The sequence below is a fragment of the Podarcis vaucheri genome (assembly GCF_965113315.1).
Source record: "Podarcis vaucheri genome assembly, chromosome: Z".
Lineage (NCBI taxonomy): Eukaryota > Metazoa > Chordata > Lepidosauria > Squamata > Lacertidae > Podarcis > Podarcis vaucheri.
Window position 1 is genome coordinate 25,885,452 of NC_138758.1, and position 26,995 is coordinate 25,912,446.

The 26,995-nt window shown below is 44.7% G+C and overlaps 1 protein-coding gene and 1 long non-coding RNA gene across 4 annotated transcripts in view; one reads left to right on the top strand and one right to left on the bottom strand.

The window, feature by feature from the left end:
- Positions 1 to 26,653, bottom strand: part of GAB3 (GRB2 associated binding protein 3) — a 94,643-nt gene extending 67,990 nt beyond the window's left edge. The window contains exon 1 of one of the 3 annotated variants that reach the window (XM_082208135.1): positions 26,612 to 26,653. In XM_082208135.1, coding sequence (XP_082064261.1) covers positions 26,612 to 26,638 — 27 coding nt within the window. In that variant the 5' untranslated portion in view covers positions 26,639 to 26,653. Of the gene's footprint in view, positions 1 to 12,184; positions 13,176 to 26,611 lie in introns of those variants that run through there. The other 2 variants (XM_082208133.1, XM_082208139.1) reach the window with 2 other exon arrangements.
- Positions 12,286 to 19,454, top strand: LOC309523912. Its single transcript, XR_014215682.1, has 3 exons — positions 12,286 to 12,383; positions 17,002 to 17,190; positions 19,036 to 19,454. It is a non-coding gene; the product is annotated as an uncharacterized lncRNA (long non-coding RNA).
- Positions 26,654 to 26,995: the final 342 nt, after the last annotated feature.

Sequence of the window (26,995 nt, forward strand, 5' to 3'; positions counted from 1 at the left end):
CTCCCACCCTCTATGAGAATGTGTGTGTCTGTTCCCCCATGATTCACCAATGAAAACTGCAGGGGGGAAAGTATATGCAAGGACACTGCCCCAAATTTTGCCCCACAATATTCTGGGATAATAGGCTTGCAAACAGATTTATTTTCTGGAAACAATTAACACAGAAATCAGTATTAAGTTTCCTTTAGATTCTGCAAGTTTTTTTCATAAGTGGTTTTTTATGTCATGTGAAAGGTCACATAAAATAAAATAAAAATATCAGGAGAGTAAACGTCAGGAAAGCAGAAGAGAGTGCTTTCTGAATGCAGTCCTGGCCTAGGTACGTTCAGAAGCTGATACACAGCCATGCAACTCAGGATGCTGTCTTGGTGCAGTCCTACTAACTTTGGTGCTCTGAGATGAGTAAACAAAAAGCAGGATGTCATTAGTTCATATTCCTTATATCTGCCAAAGACCTTATCTGGTTGTCTCATTCATCTTGGAGATTTAGGATGCAACTGAATGCAAAAAAAGGGGGGGGGGATTCATAACCAGAAGCAAAGAAAACCACAACTCCCTGCTGGTTCACTTTTATCTATTTACAGCTCGGAATTCATAATAAATGAATTTCAAAGAAGTTGGATGTGGAAGTGGCCAATTATTTGGAGGGAGGTGTTGTGCAGAACGTGTGGTGTGATAACCTAGTTCTCTCAAAGAAGAAAGAGAAATAGCAGCTGTTCCCTTAAGTGCATTTGTAAGTCAAGGGTAAAATTAATCCCCTTCAAAGCAAGACAAATTTGTCCTGGATCCTCTTTCAGTTCAAAATGGTGAAGAGTGTGTGCTGGTTTTGCTAAACTCAAATAAAAACTGTTCTGAGTCATGCCATTTAAAGGAAATACAAAATATTTATACATTGCTTGGTTGTTCCAATGTAAAGCGGTTTATAAATTCTTAAATAGATAAATAAAAGCTATCCTTTACAACCCTGCTGCAGGGTTTAAACCAATAATTTCCATGGAAACAATGCACAGTCCACTACACCAGGGAAGTGGAACCTGTGGCCCTCCAGGTGTTGTTGGACTCCTGGCCATTGCTCAAGGACAATGGGATTTGCTGACCAACATCTAGAGGGCCACATGTTCTCCATCTCCATGCCTCACTATAGCTTTAAACTGATTTAATTATCATCACCTGTCTTCTAGAGATCCTTGGGAATAGTCACCTCCACCACCACCTGGATGAGAGGCAGCTCTAAGTCCTAGAAGGAACTATCAAAGGACCCTGGAGATGTCCCAAGCTCTTAGGAGCTTTTCTGATGATGAAGTAGGGTTATTTATCAGATTTGTCAGCAGATTTTGTGACTGTGGGAAAAAGAGGTTGCAACCCCATGAACTGTCGATTAGCATTTACCATTGCTGTCATCCTGGTAACAGATCTTCAGAATTGTAAACTCCTCCATCTGTAAACTCTAGAATTTGCAACAGTTTCTTTCAAATGCCCAAACAGCTGCCTTATGAGCAGCGTAGAGTCCACAGTTTACACTAATTGTGATTCTAGACTGGGTTTGTTTATAACCTCATCTAATCCAGAGGAGTTTATGTAAGACATGAGCAATGAAATATGGGTCATTCACACAATTTATATTGTTTGCCACATATAGAGTTTACTTTAGGAATCACAAGATATGAAAGGCAATTTCCTTACAGCAGAGATTCTCAAGGCGCTTTTTATAAGCAAAGGACTGTACAGTTTTCCTCATTAACAATCTTGTGTGGTCAGTTATTTCCACCCTATTTCTACAGATGGGAAGCTGGAGTTTCAGCATGTCAGGATTTGAACCCAGTTTCATCAGAACAACTAAACAACAGAGTATTTCCAGGGCTTCCTGAGAGGGGATGAGGCTAGAGGCAATTCCTCACTCCACACTTAATCCTAACCATAGCTGTGTAATCATATAACAAGTGCTAGTCTGCTTTTTACAAATCACTTTACAAGATCTGAAGTTCCCAAGCAGAAGGTGCCTAATAGTAGGTGGACCGCAATAACTATTTAAAGTGGCATTACACTCTTCCATCAGTTTCATTTTGGCAGCCCATCAACAGTTTTCCTTTTAATATTTGATAGCATTATTAGACTGATTATTAATACGCCAACATGCACTCCCTTTGTTTCAGCTTCTATGTATAGTGGCTGTAGCAACTATAGTTCTTCCTAAGGTGTCAGATATACAAAGCCAGTAGCCATCCCCCCCCCCCCCGAACAGGGACCACTAATCTGGTATTCCTGAAAGCAGAAAACATATTGTGAAAGATTAAACAGGGGCTTCAGGTCTGTTGCAGCACCACCCAAATTAATTGTCCAAGGGAAATGACTTTGCTGAACATTTTTGCACTCAAGATGCCAAGAACAGCAATGTTCTTTACACAAATATTTTTCCCATTAAAAAAAGAAAGAAATGTCATCTCAGATGAATAAACACTACAGAACCGTCTTGAGATGTAAAATAACTAAAGGTAGCATCTGGGTCATTCAACCCAACTAACTCTCCAACTAGACTGAGCCAGCACGTAGCCAAAAGGAGAGCCTAATCCACAGTTCCTCTCATCCGAAGGGCTGAACGAGACATTATGTTGGAAAATGCATGGTTCCAACCCTGCAGATACAGAGATGATGGGGAATGTGCAGGTGCAGGTATGTTTTCCCTTCTTGGTGCTAATTTCCCCCTGTAAAGTGACCCAACACCCATTTTCCCTCAAGAGGCTCATTTTCAATTATGTGTATTTGTTTAAAAACTCCTGATTTTATTTTATATTTATACATATATATATATTGTATGACTGCTTGTTTTTAAAGTTTGATCTCATCAGTATTTTCCTGCATGTAAATATGCGCAAAGTGCGAAGAGTTTTTTCTGGGTAAACAATATTTAAAATAATTTTGATTTAAACCAGTTTCTTTTGGTTTTAACTGCCTGGGTTTCATTTGAAAGGAAGAAATTGTGGAAAGGAGAAGGGTTAAGCACATTTACACACACTCCTTCTGCCCCAGCACTAGCATCACAAAGAAAGTGTGGTTCTCCCATAACATCTAAGCTTCAGCATTAGGATGAAGGATATTTCACCAACCCTGTAAAACTTGATCCAGCCACCCCTTATCTCTGCTGCCCGCCACTGCTGCTCAGCTGATGGTCCTTTGTTGTTGTTCCTCATTCAGAAGGAGGCTTGTATGCACACTTAGTCCCTGTGCAAACAGTAATGCAGCCTTGTGAATAAGTACATAAGAGTTACTAGGCTGGAAATAAATATTACTAGCAGAGGAAGGAGAGCACCATCCTTCTTCCAGCCGCCCAACGTATTACTATGCTGGATCTCAAGGAGGAGCAGGCTTCCCTCTGTCAGCCAGTAGAGGCTGATCTGTTAGGGTACTTGGGGCAGGGCACTGCCCCACCAACCGCAGTCTGCCCTGAGCCTTCCTACCTGGCCTGCCTTCTTACTTACAACCAGTCCAGGCAGGTAACATTGCTTATCAGTTTCCTCCTCGGTCTCAGTGGTGCCCCTTGCATAACTCAGCAGAGAAGAGAATGGAGACAAACCAGAATTAGTTTGCTCTGCATCTCACTAGAACCAGAACCACCTACTGTTTGGGCTCTCTGCGGGTCCCAAAAGGCTTCATCAACCCTATTAATTTCTAAGATGGGTGTAGAGGAGGGGCAGAGCCCCCCCATCCCTCTTTCACCAGACCATCCACTCTCCTGCATGGAATTCCTTATTGCCAATGCCTACCAAGTGAGAGCTTAAATACGGGGAGCTGCGGTAATACTTTTAACTACCGGTAAGCAAGAAAACTGATAAGGGAATCAATAAAACTGACAAAGCTTTTCCCAAACAGCTTATCAGTTTCATTGGAGAACAGAGGCAGACTTGTGAGGGAAACGGTAGCGTAGAGACAGTCAACCTGGTGCCTGAATGTTGCTGTACTATAGCTCCCACTGGCTAGGGTTGAGGGGAGTTTCAAGCTGTTAATGAAAAGCATCTGCTTGCCATACAGAAGGTCCCAGGTTCAATCACTGGCATTTCCAGGCCGGGCTAGGAGAGACTCCGACTGAAATCCAATTAGTGTAGACAATGCTGAGTGAGATGGACCAATGGCCGGCCCACACGTGAGGCAGCTTCTATAGTCCCTTTGTATGTTCCTAATTAGGAGGAGAAAACGTCTTCTCCTATACTAGCTGAAAGGGGAGACATGACATTTAAAGCAAATGAAGAGTTAAGTTGTGAATGTGGCGATACACATGAACTGAGACAGCAGAAGATTCCTCAAGGTGATTTCAGGCCTGATTTCCCTAAATGCTCATGGTGCTCCAGCCTCCTCATGAAGAGCACAAGCCAGTGCAGGTTTGAGGGTGTTTTCCTGACCTCCTTGTTTACTTTTAGGACTAGATGTTCTCTAGCGGCCAGTTAGAAATGAGAACCGATTAGCACATTACAGAAGCACAGAAAGCAGAAGAGGATCAAGTGACCTGAACTTCTGCTTTTGCAACTGCTGCTGTAACCTATACAGCGGACTCCAGTGGATTCTATGTTGGCACATAGAACAGTCCTCCTATACTACTCTCAGTACCACCTCAGAATCATGTGGGGACAGCTTGTCAAAAAGTTCCCAGATTTCATTTCCCCCCCATGCATACAAAAGTGTGACCTGATAGTTTTCTATGAGCATGGGAATTTTAACATGTTTGGTTATAATCAGGGAGATTTTAATGGGAGTTGCATGGACGACAGCAGCACTTCAGATCGCAGGTCTTCCTGTACAGAGAAGCAGATTCATTCAACCATCTTTTACAAAGAAAAGTCTGCCCTGCCACCAATTCATTATTGTTGTCTCCCAGTGAAGGCTGTTATATCTGAAGGTGTGACAGGAGCCTATCATCAAGACAGTACAGAGAGATGCCAGCTACTCTGTTGTATGTTTACAAGCACAAGCCCCCAGAATTAGAGAAACTCCCTGAGAGATACACAATGGACAAGTAAGAATATGTTGCTTTTGTGGAGAACAAACAAGCAACATTGACTGTTTAAAAGTTTCATTTATTTTCTTTCACTAGGGAATCACTGCTCAATGAAACTGACAAGCTAGTAGACAAATCTTGTCCAGTTTCATGAGTGCCATGCCGATTTGTTTTATAACTGAAGTATTGTTATGTCGCCGTGTGCTTAATGTGTATACATGCCTTTTTGAAGGGGTGGGGGAAGTCTTGTAACTGTAAGACTGGAAAGTCCTGAATGGAGTAGATAAGACTTCACTCACCCCAGAACTGAAAAACTAGTATGGGCCAATTCCTTCAGTCAAGCAAAAGATAAATTCATGTCTGGAACATCCTTTTAAGCATAGACAATTTTGCATGACTTAAAAAGTATTTTACAAGTTTTCACAAACTCTCAAAAGAGCTCCATGAATGAAGTGAAAAGATCACAACTTTCACAATAAAACCTCTTCGTAGACTTCCATTTTGTACTTGGGAATTGCTATAAAACTGTATGATTTATGAATGGCATATATTGCTGGGAGGGGAAAATATTTTCGGGTCAGGGCCTAATACCTACCCTTCATATAGCCGCGATTTGGTACATGTGTGTCCAGTTAATAAATTATGCTACTCTTGTGTACCAAGTACCAAAGAAATGCGTCCTACACATAAATAATATGTATGTTAACTGCCCTGGGAGGAACGGCGGGTTACAAATCCATTGAAAGAAATAAACAACAACATACATGTAAAGAATCTGATAGTATTATTGCAGCGAGGAATTGATCCTTAGATACCCCATATATGAATCAGTAATACCCCACACTGAAATCAAAATTCATAGATTTCTCTCAGGTGTTTTCTATTTTTCTAATAGCTAGAGTTCAGCTCGCTTAAATTCAGTTCCAAGAAAAGCAGGGGAAAGAACTGTTTCATCATCAACGTAAATAACATTAACAGGCTTATTTATATACTGTATTTTCCCGTCTATAAGACGCTCCCATGTATAAGACGCTCCCTATTTGGGGGGATTCAGATTTAAGAAAACGGAGGGAGATGTATCAGTGTATAAGACGCCCCCTAATTTTTGACATCATTTTTTAGGAAAAAACCTAGTCTTATACACGGAAAAATACAGTAAGGGGGATCTCCAACATATTACAATATAGTCTCACCTCTTAACAGGGATGTGTGCTCCTGTTCATGCCACCATGCCTTCCTCCGGGTCTCTATACAGCTGTAGAGAAGCAGTGTGAAATTTGAAGCCCTCCAGATGTTGTTGGACTACAACAACCATCAGCCCTGCCAGTCTGAAGGGAATTGGAGTCAAACAACATCTAGAAGGGCGCAGGTCCACACTCCTGTTGGTAGCGGCTCAATTCATTCTCCCCCGCATACACCTCGCCAATTTCCTAGTTTTTGGTTTTTTTTCAACCAGCGCTCAACATCTCATAGCTCCTGAAAACTATGTACTGTATATACTCATGTATAAGCCGACTTTTTTCAGAACATTTTTAATGCTGAAAAACCCCCCTCGGCTTATGCTCGAGTGAGGGTCCCACCCAAGCGCATTTCCAGCGGCAGAGGCTGTTGCCGGTGGCCGAGGAGGAACGAGCAGCTCGAAAGCAGCCTTTTCGGGCTGCTCCTTCCTCCGCCACCGCCTTTGCCGCTGTCAAAAGAGCAGGAACAAGCAGCCTGAAAACAGCCGTTTTGGGCTGCTCCTTCCTCCTCCTCCACCTCTGCCACTGTCAGTGGGGAACGAGCAGCCTGAAGCAGCCCTTTCTGCTGGGGGGAGAGAGAACCCCTCTCTGCTGTGTGTGCGCACGCACACACGTACTCTGGCCCACCAGGAGGGGTTTGTGGTGTGGTGAACCGGTTTATACTCGTGTCAATAACTTTCCCCAGTTTTTTGTGGTAAAATTAGGTGCCTTGGCTTATATTCGGGTTGGCTTATACACGAGTATATACGGTACATATTACTTGTTTGGAGGCTTTGTTTGGCCTCCTTTTAATTATTTTCTTTTGTATTGTATTCATGCATACCTTGAGATTCACTGACATACTGTTTGTCAACAGCCCCGTTTTGGCTCTAATCCTGTCTGCACAGAAACACTGAGCAAGTTCACTATTAGGAGTGACATTACTTTACCTAAGTGTTCAAAGCCTTTCACATTCATTATCAGCAAAACCTGCAATACCATTAACATATTAATAGCACAGAAGTGAACCAGCCTGTACCGAGCTCAACTGTCTTACTATTAATTTTGCATCCAAAAGATATGTGTGAATCATCATTTCAGTCATCACCACAACTCACATCAGCACTGGAACACTCCAGCTACACTGGCCTGCTGGACTAGGATCTGTTTTATCAAGAGTTACACGTGAGCAATCCTATGTGTGCATCCTTCATTTTCCAAGCTAGCTGTCTTTGTGCAAAGATTCTTAGAAACGAATTGCTACAACCATCAGCCTGTTTGGATGTGCAGCGACTGAAAATAAGAACCTAAGTAAAGGCCTGATGGATCAGACTGATGGCCTTTCTAGCCCAGCATCCTGATCTCACAGTGGCCAAACAGATATCCGTGGGAAACGCACAAGCAGGACCTGGGCACAAGATCGCTCTCCCCTCCTCTGGTTTGCAGCAACTAGTATTCAGAAACACTGGTGTCTCCTGTCTTGGAGGCAGTGCATAGCCATCATGGCTGGTAGTTGTTAACAACCTTAACCTCAGTGAAATAATAAATGTTCTAGCACCAAAATTCTTGTTTGCATAGATGTTGTATCCAGCTTAGTCTGAGAAGGCCCACTTGAAATTAACGGGCATGACAAACCTAGCCCCATTAATTTCAGTGGGTCTGCTCCAAGTTGTACTTAGCTGGATATAACTGTGGATGTGAACCTAAATTCTGCTTCTGTTTGTAACTTGCAGACTAGAAGTACTGTCCGAGGCAGTGACTTCACTTTCGCTACAGAGTAATAATTTAGTAATCCTCTTATCTCAGAAACATTTCTGCTTTCACGGAAGCCACTGAGAATGTCCTCCAATGACTGTTGCTAGAAGGTAGCCACAAGTGCATATACATCAGCACATGAACCATATGCCCCTTTTTACATTCTAAAGTGAGCTGGGAGAAATGCTGCTCGAGTCAAATGTATTCCACAAATATAAGCTCAAAGTCATAGGAATGAGATGAAATATATGCAGGAATAGGTATCAAAATAGCCAACCAATCACTTATTGAGGATACGCATGGTGTAGTGGTTTGTGTGGTGGACTAGGACCTGAGAGGCCAAATCCCTACTTGGCTATGAAGCTCACTGGGTGACCTTTGACCAGTCACCCCTCTCCACCTAACCTACCTCACAGGGCTGTTGCAGGGATTAAACGAGGAGGGGGAGAACCATGTGTGCCACCTTGAGGTCCTTGGTGAAAAATGTGAGATACAAATGCAATGAAAAATGCGTAAGAAATAAATACACAATTCCTAGACTAGCTTCTGTTTGCCCTAGAGAAATCTAACTAAAGACCATTGGAAAATAATACCACCAAAGAGCCTTGAATTTAGGTAGCTTGCCTGGTCACCATAAATGACAAGGAATTTCATACAGGTGAACAAGCAGGATGTCAGAAGAGGGATTGCACCATCCTTCCCCTACCATCCTGTGGCTCGTGTTGGCTGTAGAGTAAGAGGCTCCCCCACTTCCATGACCAAAGGAGAAATGCAAAACACTGGCAGATGAAGAATGGATTGTTCTGCCACTCCTCCACTAGCCTGCATGATACAAGGTTTTTTTTAAAAAAAAAATAAGTGGTCTGCTAAGAGGCTAGTACTGTCTTTCCACGCTGGCTGAGGAGGAATCAGATTCCCCTCTTTAAAGACTAGCCTCTTAACCAGTAGGGGCTGGTGCCCATAAGGAATGGTAGGGGAGAAGGCAGAGAGGTCAATAGTAGGTGATGCCAGAACCAATAACAGGCAGAGTCAATTGTGTTGGTGCTGAGCTTTAAAGCCTCAAGCCTGAAGTCTCCACCCGCATCATTCTGCCCAGACACTGAGGTCCAGCTCTGAGGGCCTCCTGGCAGTTCTCTCACTGCGAGAAGTGAGAATGCCTTTTGAGCACCTGAAATGTTCCCAAAGTGCAGCCAAACTTTCAAAGCTTAGACCCACCTGCAAAAACAGTGATTTATAAAGTGTTTGTCTGAAGAGAAGGCAAGATCCCCTTCGCCACTGCCCTAAGTTTGTAAGATAATTGCAACCCACCGACCTCAACAAATCCTTAGAAATTCCCTTCCCTTTTTTGGAGGCATCTTCACTTTCCCTCCCCCCCCCCACACACCTAAAAAAAAAAAGTTTGTGGGGAAATGGCATGCAATATTTTGCCAACTACAGTATTCAGGTGAACTATCCCCCGAACCACACAAAAGGGACAGATTAATTATGAGTTCCCCAATGTAGTATAAACACTGACAACTGGGAAACGCTGGCCTGTGAGCGCTCCAGTTGGATAACAGCCTTTATCAAAGGTGTCATGGGCTTTGAAGACACTCAAACTCAGGACGCAAGGTAGAAACGTGCTAAAAGGAAGGCACGTGTGGCAAATCCATACCGTGATCAACTACCGCCCAGAATCCAATGTCCCCACTGTGGAAGGACGTGTGGATCCAGAATTGTCCTCCACAGTCACTTACGGACTCATTGTTAAAACCGTGTTTATGGAAGGCAATCTTACTCGGCTACGAGTGAGCGCCAAAGAAGAAGCAGCTCTGCAGATGTTTCAGGCAACTCCCATCAGCTTGATGAATCAGTTCAACATGCTCCTACAGTCTGTTTAGGGACACATGAATTGAATACACAAAGGGTAAGATTGTGTGATAAGGCAACAAACCTGCTGTGCTTTTGATGCAGCTTGTGTGGTGTGGTGCAGAAGATAGATCTGGATGTACAGGCAGTAAGGCCCATATTCATACCATACATTTTAAGTACATTTAAAAACGCATTTCAAGCACATGGCTTCCTTCAAAGAACCGCGAAAACTATGGTTCCTTAAGGGTGCTGGCAACTGTTGCTCTGTGAAGAGTAAACTGCAGTTCCTTAGGATTCCCTGAGGGAAATCCTAAGGGTGCTTTAAATGTACGGTGTACAGTAGCTGCAACCAGTGGAACCTAACTGCAAACTTACATAGGCGTGCAAGTGACCCAGACTGTTCCGCTCTCAAGAGCTACTAACAGCAGCAGCTAGGAAATTTATATGTATTATAGGTATGCTTATCTCTATCTATATAGATCTGTATGCTGCTGTATAAGAGCTGTCTGTGCTTTTCATATCCCAAAACAGGCCCACAGATGTCAATGTCAGCAATGAAATAAAATCCAAAGATACTACAAATTTGCTATTTATATGCAGCACCCTGGAGACTGGCTGCAATGGTTATTTAAAGTTATGGGAGGGGGGAGGGAATTTAGCAAAGAAAAAGAATAGAGCCCAGTGGATGTGGGAAAGGATGCTTAGAAAGAAAGAAACCTTTTAAGAGTCCACCCATGCAATGATTTTTGCTTTCATTTTCCAGGTTTGGGCAGAGGGAGGGGAGAGCTGATGCCTTTCAAGGGCGAGGAGGACCAGCAGTTTAGGAAAACGTAAGGAAATAGAGAAGAAGTGATGCCAGCCTGCCAGAACTGCATTAAGAGGTGGCATCTCTCCCTCCTCGGGAGGCATGGGGCGCTTAAGTGAATTCATTCCCGATCAGTCAACAAACCGGACAGCAACAAAGGGGACGCACAGGATCAGGAAATGTGTTTTGCTGGTTGCATTCCGGAGTCACTGTGCCTCCAGTCCCAAGTCTGCTAAGTACTCTCGCCGGGCACTTGCAGGGCACTGTATAAACTAAGAAGGAAAAGAAGCCGCGCGGGTGTGAGGGATCTCTCCGCCCAGCAGATTTATAGCGTCAATGAAGACAGACCGGACTAACCGGGAGGAGGAGGAGGGAGGCGGCAGGGCTGAGACGAAGGGAAAGCGAGACCGGCTGGGCTGGGTAGTTAAGGGAGAGGATTCTAAGCGGCCGAGGCTGCGAGGTGAGTCCACGGACCACCAAAACGGTTGCAGCTGTTTTAGGCAGGCCAACACACAAACATTTGAAAATTGATGATGTTATTTAACTGTTACGGCGTTCTTTCAAATCCTGAGCTGAGAGCTTGCAATGGGCTTTTAAAAACAACGCACACTGTCAGAGGGGGCCCCCGCGAGAGCAAGTTTCTAGGTAGGTTGCAAAATAACAGTTCCTTGCAACACATGGAGTTGGTCCTGAGCCCCGGAACCTTCTGAACTTTCTAGCCGAAGCAGGCAACTCCTTCATCCTTCTCTCCGCCGCCTCCACCCTGCCCTCGTAACACCAACTACGAAAGACACTAAGGGTTCATGCAAATGAATTCGGTCCAGCTGCGATCAGGATCTGATCTCACACACACACGAAGCAGCTGCAAGACTGCCGCATCTTTACGCCACTTCTTGAGATGCAACTATGTGTGCGAGTCCCCCAATAGAGAGAGCAAGAAGTTATTTGCAAGTCACCCAAAGTCAAACAAGATGCATCTGAATGTCGGTTGCAAAACAGGCACACACATTAACTGAAACAGAAAATGTGGTTTGTTAGGTTTTTGGGGTTTGAAAACAAACTACAGGTTGCATAACAACCACCATCACCCAAGCACTGAAGGGGGTGGGGGCCGACAGTTGTATTTGTATCAAACACACAGAAACACACACACACGTCTACGAATAGCACCATCAGCCCATGCAACGCAATGCCGATGGGAGCCTAAACGAGAACCCGGCTTCGCCGATGCGCATTTCGGCGTTGTCACTTGAAGGCTGCAATCCTAACCCTAACTCACCTTGGCAGCAAGCCCCGCTCAATTCAAGCAGGGCTTGCTTCCTAGCAGACACAGCTTTAGGATCGGGCTGCCCCCCCCCCGCAGTCGTAGGAGTTTACACCCCGCACCAGCTCGCCGCAGTTGGAAAGCGAGCAGGCAGGAGTTGCACGGCAAAGGAACGATGAGCCCACCCTAGCTTTCCGCTGTTAAAGCAAAAGAGAAAACCTTGCAAGGAAAGGAGCAGCAGGGGCCGCGCGGGCGGGCGTGCAGAAACAGGGCTTATTTTCATTATTATTGTTATTGTTACTCACGTATCTCTTGAGCTTCTTCTCAGGGGGCGATTTGATGAGCCAGCCCGTGCACACGACGTGCCCTGCGCTCATCTTCTTCGCCCCCCGCCGTCCCGCCGGGGGGAGCCCAGGAGGCTTGGTGCGATGCGCGGAGCAACGAGGGTGGCGGCGGCGGCGACGCGAGGCTGCAGAGGAATGCCGAGGAAGCTGGTGCAGCCGGGCAAGTTGTGTGTGTGTATGAGAGAGGGAGCGAGAGAGCGTGTATATGTGGAGGTGGAGGAGTTGGGGGCGACGAGATCAACGCAGTCGGCTTCCTTCCACCGGGTCCTCCCCGACGCAGCCGCTTGCTCAGCCCAAGGAGGAAGTCATGACATTGATCAGTGACACACACACACATACACACACACACACAGGCGGATCCCGACACAATGAGGGCCGTCGAGGAGGCACGTGATGCCGGGGCCGGGCTGAGCCCCATCAACAAAAACAAGCACGTGCAAAAAAGGGGGGGCAAGAGGCCGCTATAAACCCCCACCCCGCCTTCGCTCCCTCTCTCTGGCTCTCCGCCGCAATGCACTGCCTGGCTTTTCCGTGCAAACTGACAAGTCCAGCCAGTGGAGCCGCTTTGCAGGCTCTTAATTTTCTTTCTTTATCGCTCCCTCTCTGTCACTCCAGAGAAGGGTCTGCCTGCCTGATTCCCCCAAGCTTCTGCTTTGCTCGGATAAATTTGGAGCGCACGTGCGGGCAGGCAGTTGCGGCAGCGTGGAAAGGGTCTACTTTGTGCCCCTCCTCCCCACCACCCACTTCTGTTTCTAGAACCCCGGGGTCCGCCAACCGCGTCCGGCTGCAAAAGAAGATAGTGCTTCGCATAAGAAAGAATCCGGAGCCAGGGGATTTGCCTTTTGAACACCAGAGCAGAAGGGGGCTTACTGTCCTTCCATTACACAGGAAAGTAAAATAAATCAGTTTCAAAAGCTATATCAATTTATCCCCAAAGATACCAAATTATCCCAACCACAGCTTTTCTTCATTGTAATATTATAATTTAGGGTTGAGTGGGTGGGCTAGAATTTTGTTAAACAGCTGAGAGCGAGAAATCTTCACTGCAAATCATTTCATAAAATTCTAGAGTTCAAAGGACCCTTAAGAGTCATCTAGTCCACTGCAGGAATCTCAACTAAAGCCTCTATAGCAGATGGCCATCCAATTTCTGCATAAAAACCTCCAAGCAAGGACAGTGTTACTGGTTGTTTAACAAAATTTCTGTGCCACTTTATCTGTCCCCACTGCCAACTTAAAGAACAAACTCTAAGCCTTTTACATAAAATACGCATCAAATGCTAATTTATTTTTTCACAAATTTAATAAAATAAATACATAAAATACCAATAAAATCAATAGAATTAAAAATGTGGAGGCATAATGGGTTGGATCCAATGCTAGTCCTACTCAGAGGAGACCCACTGAAATTAACAAATAGCTGCAAACAGACTATGTCTTTAATGCACATTGGAAGCACTTCCATCCTTCCCTAAAAATTATAGGCACTGTAATTTGTTAATAGTTGCTGGGATCAGTACCACTTATGATGGGTAATCTACAGCATGCAGCGTTCTTTTGAGGGCAGAAGACAGCTGTAGGCCCATTAATTTCAGCAGGTCTGCGGTGAGTAGGACGAGCTTTAGATAAAATTATCAAAATATAGATTAAAAACCCCCTTTGTAAGCCTATGTAAACATGCAGCCTGAAATCTTTACTCTTTGGCTTTTTAAATACAGTAGTAATAAAAATATAATAGGAATTTACAGTATACCCATGCCTTCCCCAGTCTGGTGCCCTCCAGATGTTTAAGACTACAACTCCCACCAGCCTCTGCATCATACAGATGTGCTGGCTGGGGCTGATGATGAAGAAGAAGGGGAGTTTGGATCTGTTATGCCGCTTTATCACTACCCGAAGGAGTCTCAAAGCAGCTACCATTCTCCTTTCCCTTCCTCCCCCACAACAAACACTCTGTGAGGTAAGTGAGGTTGAGAGACTTCAGAGAAGTGTGACCAGCCCAAGGTCACCCAGCAGCTGCAGGTGGAGGAGCGGAGACTACACCACACTGGCTCCCACTGATGGGAGTTGTAATCAAAAATATATTGCCAGCACCTGTGAGTTTGTCCCATTGCATTAGAGGCAACTTACTTCTAAGGAAACACGTCTAGAATTCCACACTATTCCAAGATGAACAGGTATATTCTGGCGTGACCTTTCATGGACTAGAATCCAGCACTTTCTCAGATGCATTATGTGTTGTTTTAGGTTGGCAGGTGCATATTACACAGTTGTACTGTACTCTGAGGGATGTGGGGGTTTCCCAAACTGTTGTTTCTTCATTCCTAACTAGCAGGACCAGGGGTCAGTGATGATGGGAACTGTAGTCCAAAAACAGCTGAAGACCCAAGTTTGGGAAACACTGGTATCACTGTTTTCAAGCTTAAAATGCATGGAAAATAGTCACAATGACCACCGTTCACAACACAGGGTTCGCAAACAGCCAGACATTACTTCTAAGGAAGCAGAGGTGAACTGTCCCTCTGGAACATGTTTACATGGGAGTAAGCCCCTTCGAAATCTTATTGAGTTGTGATGGCTAACTTTGGAGGCTGATTCATCAGGGCCAATGGGGCACTGCCCCCACTCACTTTGGTCTTCCCTCAGCTAACCCCCAGCTGCCCACTTTCCTACCTAAAATCAGTCCAAATGTGGCACTGGCTATCAGTTCCTTCTCCTTGGTGCCAGTGTTGCCCTTGTAGAACTCAACAGAGATAACAGGGAACAAAGCTAAAATAGTTGGCTCTTCCATTGTCGGCTCCTGCTGCACCTCCTGTTGGGCTCCCTGCCTTCCACCATACCAGTCGCAATGAGGACCAGTCACCAATGTTGGTTAGCATTGGACTGTGGGGGTCTCTTTATCTGTTAGGGTAAAACAAATTGTGCCATTGCATGCACACACAGAAAGAGGCTGATGGCACCCTAAAGCAGGGGTCAGCAACCTTTTTCAGCTGTGGGCCAGTCCACCGTCCCTCAGACCATGTGGTGGGCCATGCTATATTTTGAAAAAAGAAATGAATGAATTCCTATGCCCCACAAATAACCCAGAGATGCATTTTAAGGACACATTCTACTTATGTAAAAACATGCTGATTCCCGGACCGTCTGCGGGCCAGATTGGCTAGACGATTGGGCCGCATCTGGCTCCCAGGCCTTAGGTTGCCTACCCCTGCCCTAAAGGCTAGCCAATTTATTGCAGAATCAGCTTGTGTGAATTAAAACCCACTCCTTTATATGCATGAACTGCTACCTTCAATTGCCAAGTGCATATTTAGAAAACTTTACAGTGGCTTCAAAGGCCCCAACTTGAAATGTGACAGGTATCGTCTGTAACGTATCTATGCAAATCTGCCTAAATAAATCCTTTTGCTGAAGATTATAAAATGTAGCACACTGGTAAGACTGAGATTCACTTAGTCCCATTATCTCTGCAAGCAGGAAAAACGTGAGCCACCAAAACCTGACCCCCAAAATGCCATCTGTCTCCTGCCTGCTTCTGGCACAGGGTACTGGAAATGGGCAACGTTGTGTTGTACTCCACCCCAATCTCCAAGCAGAATGATTTTCCAAGGGTTCCAGGAGTTTACCCAGGGTTTGGTTTCCTTGGAATGAGGTTTTGGATTCCTGACACAGATCAGCCACAGGTCACATGTGAGCGAGATTATAAATCACTAAGGCAATATCCCATAACCTCTGTTTCACGGTTTTGAGGGCAGTATCATACCCCAGGTGGGTAAGAAAATATGGTGAAAGACCTATTGAAGAGGCCTTATACACCATAGTTTTTGACCAGGAGCTGATGTACTCTTCATTTATCAAATGATAGATGTTTTATTTACAAATATGTATACAACCTAAGCCAAAGATGGAAAGACTCACAGCATTAACACCCCAGAAGGTATTGCTTCTCCCACAGTCACAGCCTTGGATTCAAGCAGACATCAAGCATGGCTGTCACCCTCAGGCTTCTGCCAACTGCCTGCTTCTAGCCCAGCTTACACACACAAACTCTCAGCACTTGCCCTGGCTGTTGTCCTTCACACTACTAGCCAGGTATGGTGGAAGCCCACCCATTTGCCCTCTGGCACAGAACAACTTCCTTTCTTATAATAACAACTCATACCTAGGGCCATAGTGGCTCTTGCCTGGCTAATTCAACAATGGGATCTTCCATTAGACTCCAGCAACACATATACACACACCCTGAAAAAACCCTCACAAGAATAGAAAAATAGTAGATAGCCATGTTCATCATGGGGCGGTAGAAGAGTGGGGAAGCCAAACATCACAAGAGAGGCAGTACATTTATTAGGGCTGACCAAAATGTCACAAAACAGTGAGCAAGCATCTAAATCAGGTATAGGCAAACTCGGCCCTCCAGATGTTTTGGGACTACATCATCACTAGCGAATAGGACCAGTGCTCAGGGATGATGGGAGCTGTCGTCCCAAAACATCTGAAGGGCCGACTGCCTATGCCTGATTTAAATTCTCTAGAAGGATTTATTACAGTATTACCAGCTTCAGATATGTGCCTAAAGCTGGAGCAAGTAGAGGCTTGTCCACATCCAATGATGGTCGAAGGAAGTGGATGGACCAGAAGTACTCTCCAGGAGACAAGGGGAAATGATATAACATAGAGCCTTGAACATCTATGGTCTTAGTATCTGCCTATCAGCAATACAGCTCTGCAGTGTTAACCCCTTCTCACGCTAATTAGCAATAATATGCATTTGTTAGGTTTGGCTGCTGATCTCCCACAACAACGACCTGACATTGTCATAGAAGAAGCCTGAGCAGGGATGATAATACTGGGGAAGACTGAATCTTCTGAAAATAGGTTTTTCTGAGTCAGAGGACAGCTGTCTAACATCCACAGGCCAGAGGTACCCTTGCATCATGGGCTTGTCTTGTGAAAGTGGTTCTGAGGTTAGTCCTTGGGTAGAATTCTTCTTCTGAGCAAGTCCTTGGCCTCATCCCCTTACAAAGGAAAATTCACCTCCACAGTCATGACAGTGGCCCAAACCAAAAAATTGCTGGTGGGGGAGTCAAAATCTAGTGTACAAATTGCCCCTTGAAATTCACCACCCCGTTTGTGTGCAGAGATATTGTGAAGGCTATCCAAACAGCCACTGCTAATAGATAGCCTCCACAATATCTCTGCACACAAACAGGGTGGTGAATTTCAAGGGGCCATTTGCACTAGAGTTAGTCTGTTCTGTGTATCAGTGGCTCTGGCTCCACCTACTGTTGGTCTCCCTGAAATCCACCCTACCAGCCTCAACGGACACCAGCCACTACGGTACTCTAACTATCTAGGCAGGTTACTTCATCCTCCTTGAAAGGAAGGAGTACAAAGGGGTTTATGTTCCAGTTAAGTCTTGCATGAGTAGCAGAGTCTTGCTGAGCTCTGCTATGTCCCTGTATCTTTGGTTAACCTTTCATCTTAACGTCTGGATGAGTCCTGCCTCCTGGATTAACCACAGGTCTTGATTTGCTCTCTTCAGCCCTAATATCCAACTAGCATCTTCTTGACCCTGCTTCCTCAGCTGTCCTGTGGCTCTGACACTCAGGTAGTGATTACTGGCTCACTTTGGACCTCTGCCCATGGCCCAGCCCAGACAGCAGGGAGTGTGATCCTTGAACTCATTAAGCCCTGCCTTAAAATGGCACATCCCTTGCCCCTGGCTTTTTAAAGCAGGTTGACCTATGTGTCATGGGCTTGCTAGGTTGTGAACAGTACAGCATGATCAGGAGCCTAAGAGGTTGGTTTGGGCAGGCTCAGAACCAGGGGAATCCAGGACAGGCAAGCAGACAAACAGGCAGGACTGGCCAGGATAAGAGACTCAAGGAAACGGGGCAAGGTGATGAGAAGTAGAAACAAAGGAAGAAAACACAAAATTGTTCTGAGAAACAGGGGCGGCCAAATGGTTTGGGGAAAGGAGCCATAGCTCAGTGGTAGAACACCTGTTCTGCAAGGCGAAAGTCCTGGGTTCCACCTCTGACATCTACAGGTAGAATTGGGAAGGTCCCCTGCCTGAAGCATTGGAGAGCATCTATCAGTCAGTGCAGACAATACTGAGCAAGATGGACCAATGGTTTGACTCAGGATAAAACAGCTTCCTATGTTTCAGATATAAGCTATTGACCAGCCTATCAGCAGCCTCTTACTGGGGCTGCTGGGTAATCTGGAACTAACAAGTGCAGGGAAACTCATGAGGGTTTGCATTTCAGAGTTTGAAAGAGAGGCTAAGGAAGCATGCCTGATATCCTGGGTGACTGGCCCTCCTCCAGGAATTTGACTGGAATGGGGGTGTCCACGGCTGAGGTGTACACATGCAGTAAAAGTACATTTTCATGGCCAGCCCTACCATTAATCAGAGTAAGGCATCTGCCTCAGGTGGCAGGTGCCAGAGGGTAGCAGCATTTCCCCGCTCTACCATTCCCCTTGAATTCCCTCATCCAGTGGTTCTCAAACATTTTTCTCTCAGAATAAAAACTTGATCTTGCCACACCAAATTTTCTTTTTCTTTTTGGGAGGTTTGCTTGGGCCTGCTACTAGTGTAGAGTTAGACTAGTCTTCTCCAGTACTCTGTTCGAAAGGGAATTCTGGAACACAACTAGGATTGTCCTCACTATCTGTTGATGTTCTTTTTCCCATTTTGAAAAGCTATCTATCCATTTTCCAAAAATAAAAACATATTTTGATACTGTACTGTGCTGTACTATACTATGTTACGCTGAAATGTTTAAATGTTTATTTGATTGTCCTAGAATCTTCCTGCCACACTTGCCATTCTCTCCTGCCACATCAGTGTGGCGCACCACACCCTCGAAGAACCACTGCCCTATGCTGTTCTGCTCTGCGCTGTTCTGCTCTGCTGCTTTCAGGAATGGTGAAGGATTCTCCCTCACCACCAGTATTGAAATAAAACTGTGTATGCATCATAAACTTAAAGCACATTTAAAGTACACATGCATACCCCAAAAAAGAATCCTGGGAACTGTAGTTTACCCTCCCCACAGAGCCACAGTTCCCAATAACATGAACAAACTTGTTTCCATGATTATTTGGAGAACAGAAATGTGTTTCCACTGTATGGTGTGCAGGCAGCCTTATAATGGGTGATGCTATCTGCATCTTCCCTCTTGGCAGGAAAAATGCCTCAGGCCAGCCATGTAGGTTCAAATAATTTTGAATGCCGATCAGCAAAAGTAAACAAATAAAAAAAATGGCTATTTTTGTCATCAACAGTGTGTTTTTTGTGTGGGTGATACAACAATAATAAAAGCAAAGTAAAGAAAAAGGGAGCAAAGGAAAAATATATAGAATCCTTTGATAGAGGCCGAGGGAGCTGTGAAAGATGACAAGCCATGGGAAAGCAGGGATTACATGCTCCTGCAGTGGCCACGTGCCACATTTATTCAGCAAAATGCTAACGTGCTTCTGCAATATTCTCACAGCAAGGAAAACAACAGTGTGCTATATTTGGGAAGGGGGGAGGAGAGGGAAGAACAGCACACACGATACATGTTCCAGCTGTCTCTGACACCCACAACTCCATTTCCTCCTACAGACTAAATATTCTCCAGCTTACCAGTGTGGAGGGGGGGAGGAATGAAAATGAAGGAGAATTTTGGCAGGCCCTTTTGTCTCTTCACTGCTAAGTGAACTGCCTGCCTCCACATATTTTCTTTTCTTTTAAGATCTAATGGAGAAAGTGACTGACTTCCAGAAATATAAGGCAGTTCTATGAAACCCCACCACTACCTTGCAGCATTCTAGGAATCAAAAAGAACATGCATGTCATGTTTTAAAATCTCTGCCACTCAGCTAGGCTGACAATACGGGGTGTATTCCCAGTGCAATTGAGTAAGCAGGCATCTTCAATCACCCAGTCTTTCTCTAGTGGTAGCAGAGGAGTCAGAATGCTGTGTTTGTGTGTTTCAGAAAGGTGAAGGCCCTGCGAAGAGTGAGTTAAGAACATTGGAAAGTCTGCTTTGGTCACACGCTTGTCATCAGAACCTGAGTGGTACTCATTGCAAGGACAAAGGGCAGCTGAATTAAAACATAATTACAACATCCTTGCTGAGTCAGATGAATGTTGCATTCTAAGCAAGTGTCTTTTCCCCGAGAGCAGCTAGGAATGAATTGCAACACAGCATTACAGAACAGCCCAGAATACTAATACAGGATTTGACAGGTGAAGTTTGGGGTGAGTCTGAATGAGCTCTCACACCTGTGCCATACATTTAAACCACACTTAGCACACATTTAAAGCACATGGCTTTCCCCCAAAGAGTCCTGGGAACTGTAGTTTACTCTTCACAGAGCTACAACTTCATCCTTAACAAACCACAGTTACCAGGATTCTGGGGGTGGGGGTGGAGCAAATGCTTTAAATATATGGTCTGGATGTGACCTTTGACCCACAATTTGCAAGAGCATAGAAACTAATTTAGTAAAATCTTGCCCAGTCATGTCCTGTGTTAAGTGATGGTTATTGGCTCAGTCGCTACCTTTATGAATAGGCAAGAAAAGTGGGACATCCTTTGTCCTTCACCTGTGGACAAACATAGTCTGGCTGACTCCAGGTGTTGCAAAACTAAAATAAAGGACAGGTTATGTGTTGCCACAGAAAGTATGGAGCTAAAGTTCTTGTGGAAGGAAGATGTCTTCCTCTGCCCTTGCTAAAGGTGATGTCATCAAAGTGTCTCTATGTGCAAGAGAACAAAAAGTCAGTTTTGTAACTGGGCATGAAAGAGACCCAGAGTCCTGACTTGTTATCTCTGAGTTGGAGAAACCCACTGAAGTGTTGGAGAAACCCACTGGAGGATCTAGGTCTACTGAAGTGTTAAATGCTGTGAGCCGTCCATCTCATGCTCCTTCCAATTATCTTAATTCCAAGGAAATCAAACCCAAGGGACATGCTGAAACCCCAGTACATCTCACCACTCAGCAACTTGAGTATTGCAGAACTGCAGAAGGTGCAGAAAAGGCAGAAAAATGACCAAGGGGCTAGAACAATGACCCTGTGAGGAATGGTTACAATGCTGGGGACTTTATAGTTTAGAATAAGGGTGAGTTAAGGGGCAGAGCATGATAGAAATGTACAAAATTATGTGTAGCTTGAAGAAAGTATACAGAGATATATTTCTCTTCCTCTCTCATAAAACTAGAAGCCTACAAGGCTATCCAGTGAAGCTAAATGTTGGAAGCTTCAGGATGGAAAAAAGTGAAATACTTCTTCATAGTGCATAGTTATTCTGTGGTATTTGCTCCCACAAGAGGTGATGATGGCCTGCAATGTGTATGTCTTTAAAGGAGATATAGACAAATCAATGGAGGATAAGGTTATCATGGGCAACTAGCCATGATGCCTGCCTACTGCTTGCAATGCTGGAGGTGGATTGCCACTAAATAACAATCACTGGGATTCCCAAGTGTGGAGAACACTGTTGCATTAAGGTCATGCTTGTATGTTTCCCATGGGCATCTGATTAACTAGTGGAGGGACAGGATGATGGACTAGAGGGCCCCACTTTGCTCTAATCCGACATGTCTCTTATTAGGTTATTAACTTTGCATATCTTGTTTCCCATTCAGACTCTAAGCCTGGGAAACATGTAGCCCTCCATACATTGTTGGACTCCAATGTCCTTTCAGTCCCAGCCAACATGGGCAATGGTCAGGACAAGGGAAATGGGAGTTGTAACCACAGGCTTCTCATTCCTGTTCTAAACAATGGCTTATCTGGAAGCGGGAATAATGCCTCCAGGTGCATACCCTCCAACAACCGTTTGATCCAAATCATGATGCATGTGAGGGCTGTACTTTAATTATTGTGCCGTATCCTTCCGCATGGCTGGAGCAAAGGGGAATGTCTGTGAAGGGGAAATAAAGGAAGAGGGAAGAAAAGATAACACTATGCGCTCTCGCACACACACTGGCCACTGGCAAACAACATGGAGCAAAAGATGTGGGGGCGTGGGAAGGTGTGGGAACCCACCCTGTGTGCTTCAGAAGTCCAAGGCCGTCCAATGTCACAGGATGGCGGCTGGCTGGCCGAGAGGAAGCCTCCCTTTACTGTAGTATTTCTCCTCCCTCTTCTTCTTCCTCCGATTCTTGGCGCCATGGAATGATATCCAGCCTTGTTTTTTTTCTTGACACTGTTGTTGCCGAGACAGGAAGTGATGAATGTTTTCGCTCTGAGTGGCTGAGACGAGGGGTGCAGGCGGCTCTTGTCTACAGGTAAAGGGGACCCAAGAAGCCTCTCTGACTCTTCCCCTCTCACTACTGCAAAGGAACACCTCACGCAGCCAATTCAAGAGGTGGGCCTGAAGATGCAGTACTTCAGCTGTTCCCCCAGAAGCTCTCAACCATTGTTTTCCATAAGAGATCACAGTTATGTGCGCCTCAGTTCTGTCAAGCTCTCCTTAAACTAGATTGCTGCCCTCAGTTGCCCTAGAGGAGGGTGTTCTCACACACAGTGGTGCCTCGGGTTAAGAACTTAATTCGTTCCAGAGGTCCGTTCTTAACCTGAAACTGTTCTTAACCTGAAGCACCACTTTAGCTAATGGGGCCTCCCACTGCTGCTGCGCCACGATTTCTGTTCTCATCCTGAAGCAAAGTTCTTAACTCGAGGTACTATTTCTGGGTTAGCGGAGTCTGTAACCTGAAGCGTCTGTAATCTGAAGCATCTGTAACCCGAGGTACCACTGTATGTGTGTACACACACACACACACACACACACAATGACAGTACTTCGGATATTTGAAGATGGCTATCATCTCTCCCTTTCATATTCTCTTCTTTCAGGTAAACATACCCAGCAGTTTCTCATATGATTTGGTTAATCTGCCTGAGCCCTCTAGAGCTATCTGCAACACTGGCAACTTTGGGATTTATTTGGACTTGGAATGACCAACCTACAGTGCACAAGGATTGTGAGAAAGGAGGCAAAGATAGCATTGGGGCCTGTGGGGAGAATGAGACCATCAGCTTTGTGGGAAGGAAGAAGGGAGGGAGAGAGGGCAGTGTCATGAGTCCTGTGGAGACATCTTGGTAAGATTGGTCAGAGGGGTGGTATGGTAACATAGAGGGGTGGGATGGTAACATAGAACTGGGGAAACTGGATCTTTGGGGGGGGCAGCACATGTGAGGGGGGCAATCCAGATCCAGGGGAGAGGCTGAGTGGATTAGAAGCCCACCTCTGTGCCACTGGACACCCTGAGTGCCATATTATCGCAGACAGACACAACTCCCCACAGCAAAGAGCCTCCCTTTACCACCCCAGGAGGTGCATAGGAATTGATTGGACAGTGAGCTGGCCCTGTTGACTCCACCTGTTTCCAAGAACATGGAGCTGACTGCACCTACATGAACAGACTCAGCACACCCAGGTGATTCAGAGGAGTGCCTGTCTGCTTGCCCAACCCTGTGGCTTGGGACACTAATCTTGTGGATAACTGTGCCTGCCCTACTTTTCAAGAGGAGAACTTTGGAAGGTGTCAAGTGTTGGGACAATGTCTTAGCTCAGTGGTTCTCAAAGGGTATGACAGTAGAGGATGGCAAGTATTGGGACAATGTCTTAGCTTATGCCTAGCCCTGAACTTAGACTGGTACACCTGCTAACTTGAATGCTTATCACCAGGCATACATGGCAAGGAGGTGTATCAAAGCCAGGAGAGACCATGGACAAGAAACACAAGGTGGAATACAAAAAAGGGAGGTATGAGGAGGTCCGGGAAACAAGCAAATGAAAGATAAGTGACAAAAAGATGGAATTGTTTTTAACTGTTTTTTATTTTGTATTTTTTCTTTTTCATTATGTAATATTGTGAAAACTTTAATAAATATTTTTATATATATAAAAAGACAAGAAACACAAGGAGTTTGCATTTTCTTACCTTTTGGAAGCTCCTAGCCACTCCTAGCCAGAGTGGAGAGGTGCGATTTTTGTGCCCCCATGGGCCTGCACCCTTGGCAGGGGGCAACCTAACCAATCCATAGGTACCCCCCTGCCTGGCTTATGTATCGCATCAACCTTTGGCAAAAACCAAGTTGGGTGTTTGAGTACTCCATCCACCAATGAGGGTCAGAACCAGGATGTGAAACAACATCAGGGCCTGTTCTGTTTGGACTATCTCCTCCTTAGCTGTCAGGATCTGGAGTCAGGGGCAAGTCAGCAATAAAAAACATGGTGTCAGTGAAGTTAACTCTTTATTCATAGAAACCAAAACAGTGCCAGCCTATTGATCACAGCCACTCTTCACATGCAAGGGAAGTTCCTAACTCACTAAGAGTTTCAGTTACAGATAGGTAGCCGTGTTGGTCTGCCATAGTCAAAATAAAATAATTCCTTCCAGTAGCACCTTAAAGACCAACTAAGTTAGTTCTTGGTATGAGCTTTCGTGTGCATGCACACTTCTTCAGATACACTGAAACAGAAGTTGCCAGATACACTGAAACAGAAGTTGCTCTGTTCAGACCAGGTCTCTCCATGGTTTTAATAGACTCAGAAATAGACTGGAAAGAGAAGCTGCTGAATTGCAACTCATTACCAAACTTAAAACCATGGAGAGACCTGGTCTGAACAGAGACATTGGATTCTTATCTCATTATACATGACTAAGCCATTTCTCACCTTCTCACCCCTTGCCTTTTCCTGTAAGGCCTATTACAGTCGGTAAGAGTCATCAACAGGCTCATCTCAGCTATCTGCCAATCTCCCATTCCCACCACCCTTCTGAGTAATACCCCTCCCCACCTTCTCACTATATAGAAGGATCTGGCAACTTCTGTTTTAGTGTATCTGAAGAAGTGTGCATGCACACAAAGCTCATACCAAGAACTAACTTAGTTGGTCTTTAAGGTGCTACTGGAAGGATTTTTTTTATTTTCACTAAGAGTTTAAAAGCCATCAGCTACCCTCACCAGGTTTAGCCAGCCAGTAGAAGCCATTCCCAGGGTGTGGCTGCTGTTGCATGCTGACAGCTTCTAGGAGCCAGAGGTGAGAGCAGAGTGCAGGGTGGGGACCAAAGGTGGGGTGGACAAACTACTGCAGAAGGAACACCATGTGTTCCACCCACAATGTACTACCCCTACCCTAACACCCCACACACCCCTGACTTAAGACCAAGGCAGGACCTCAAACTAAGAGAAACCAGCCACTATGGATTCCTCTTGCTGGCCAGCCAGATCATCTCAACAGTGCAAGACAGTGGCGTAGCGTGGGTTGTCAGCACCCGGGGCAAGGCAAGTAATTTGCGCCCCCTAACCCGTGGATTTGCGCCCCCTAACCCTAACCCCCAGATGTTGCGCCCGTTGCGGCCGCCCCCCCTGCACCCCCCATGCTACACCACTGGTGCAAGAGAACTTGCTGGCACTGAAAACCATCCTGCAACATGCGCAGGACCATCCATGTTGAGAGGAGGATCAGAAAGAAGCGGGTGGCATCCTGTCACAGCTGTTGCACCAGCCAGCCACAGGAAGAACGCAAATTAACATGCTGGTTGCAGCTTAAAGTTTGGTTGATATCCATAGCTGGAAGATGGGCAAGAAAGGAAAGAGCCAGGGTGGGGTGGGAGAGATTGGTAGGCGTTACTACCTTCTGTGGGTGATAAGAGTTACCTTTAACAATTTTGGAATGAAATATATGAAGGAATCAAAAAGATGTTTAAAATATCTTTCAGTAAAAAAACCGGAGGCATTCCTTTTAGGTATAATCACAAAGATTATTCCTGACAATAAAAGGAAAGTATTCCTTTATGCAACAACAGCTGCCAGGATGCTTATAGCAAAAAATTGGAAAGGGAGAAAAATTCCATCAATGAAAGAATGGCAAATTAAATTTTGTGAATATATAAATCTGGCAAGACTCACAGCATTCATAAGGGGACAATCGGACCAGAAATTATTAAAAGAATGGGGGTGTGCTAAAGAGTATATGAAAAAACATTGTTCTGAAGTAAACATATCGGTATGTAATGAATGATGTTTTACAGGGTTAAAGAAAAAGAAAAATGGTGTAAAAAAGTATAAAGATAGAAGTAATCTACATTAGACACAACAATTTAAAAAGAGTAAAATTTTTGAGGTCTTAGAACAAAGGAAGGAAGTCAATATGTGTATATGTAATGACTAGATTTGAATGAAGATATGGTTTTATTTGCAGATGTGTGCTTTTTCTTTTGTTTTTTGTTTCTTTTTTTGTGTTCTGTTTTTCTTTCTTGTTTAAATAGTATTATTTTGGATTCAAAGTTTGTAATTTTTATTATAATTTCACATTGAAATTTTTAATAATAATAATAATAATAATAATAATAATAATAATAATAAAGACTTACCTTTAAGAAAGTACTCTGGCAGGGCATATAGATAGTCAACACTGGGGGGAAATATGGGAGAATTGTATGTTGAAAATGTTGTCTATAAGAATAAAATAAAATTATTATAAATTAGTTTGGAGGTGGTATTTAACACCAGTCAGATTAAATCAAATAAACAAGGAATATTCAGTGTTATGTTGGAGGGGATACCAGGAAACCGGGAATTATGTTCACATGTGGTGGGGGTGTAAATATGTACATTTTTTCTGGCAAAATGTGTTTAAGGAGATAACAGAAATCACTGGGTTAAAGCTGACCAAAAGTCCAGAGGTAGCATTATTTATGAAGGGGTGGAAGGTTTGCGGGCTATGAAGAACTTGTTCACAAATTTATTGACAGCAC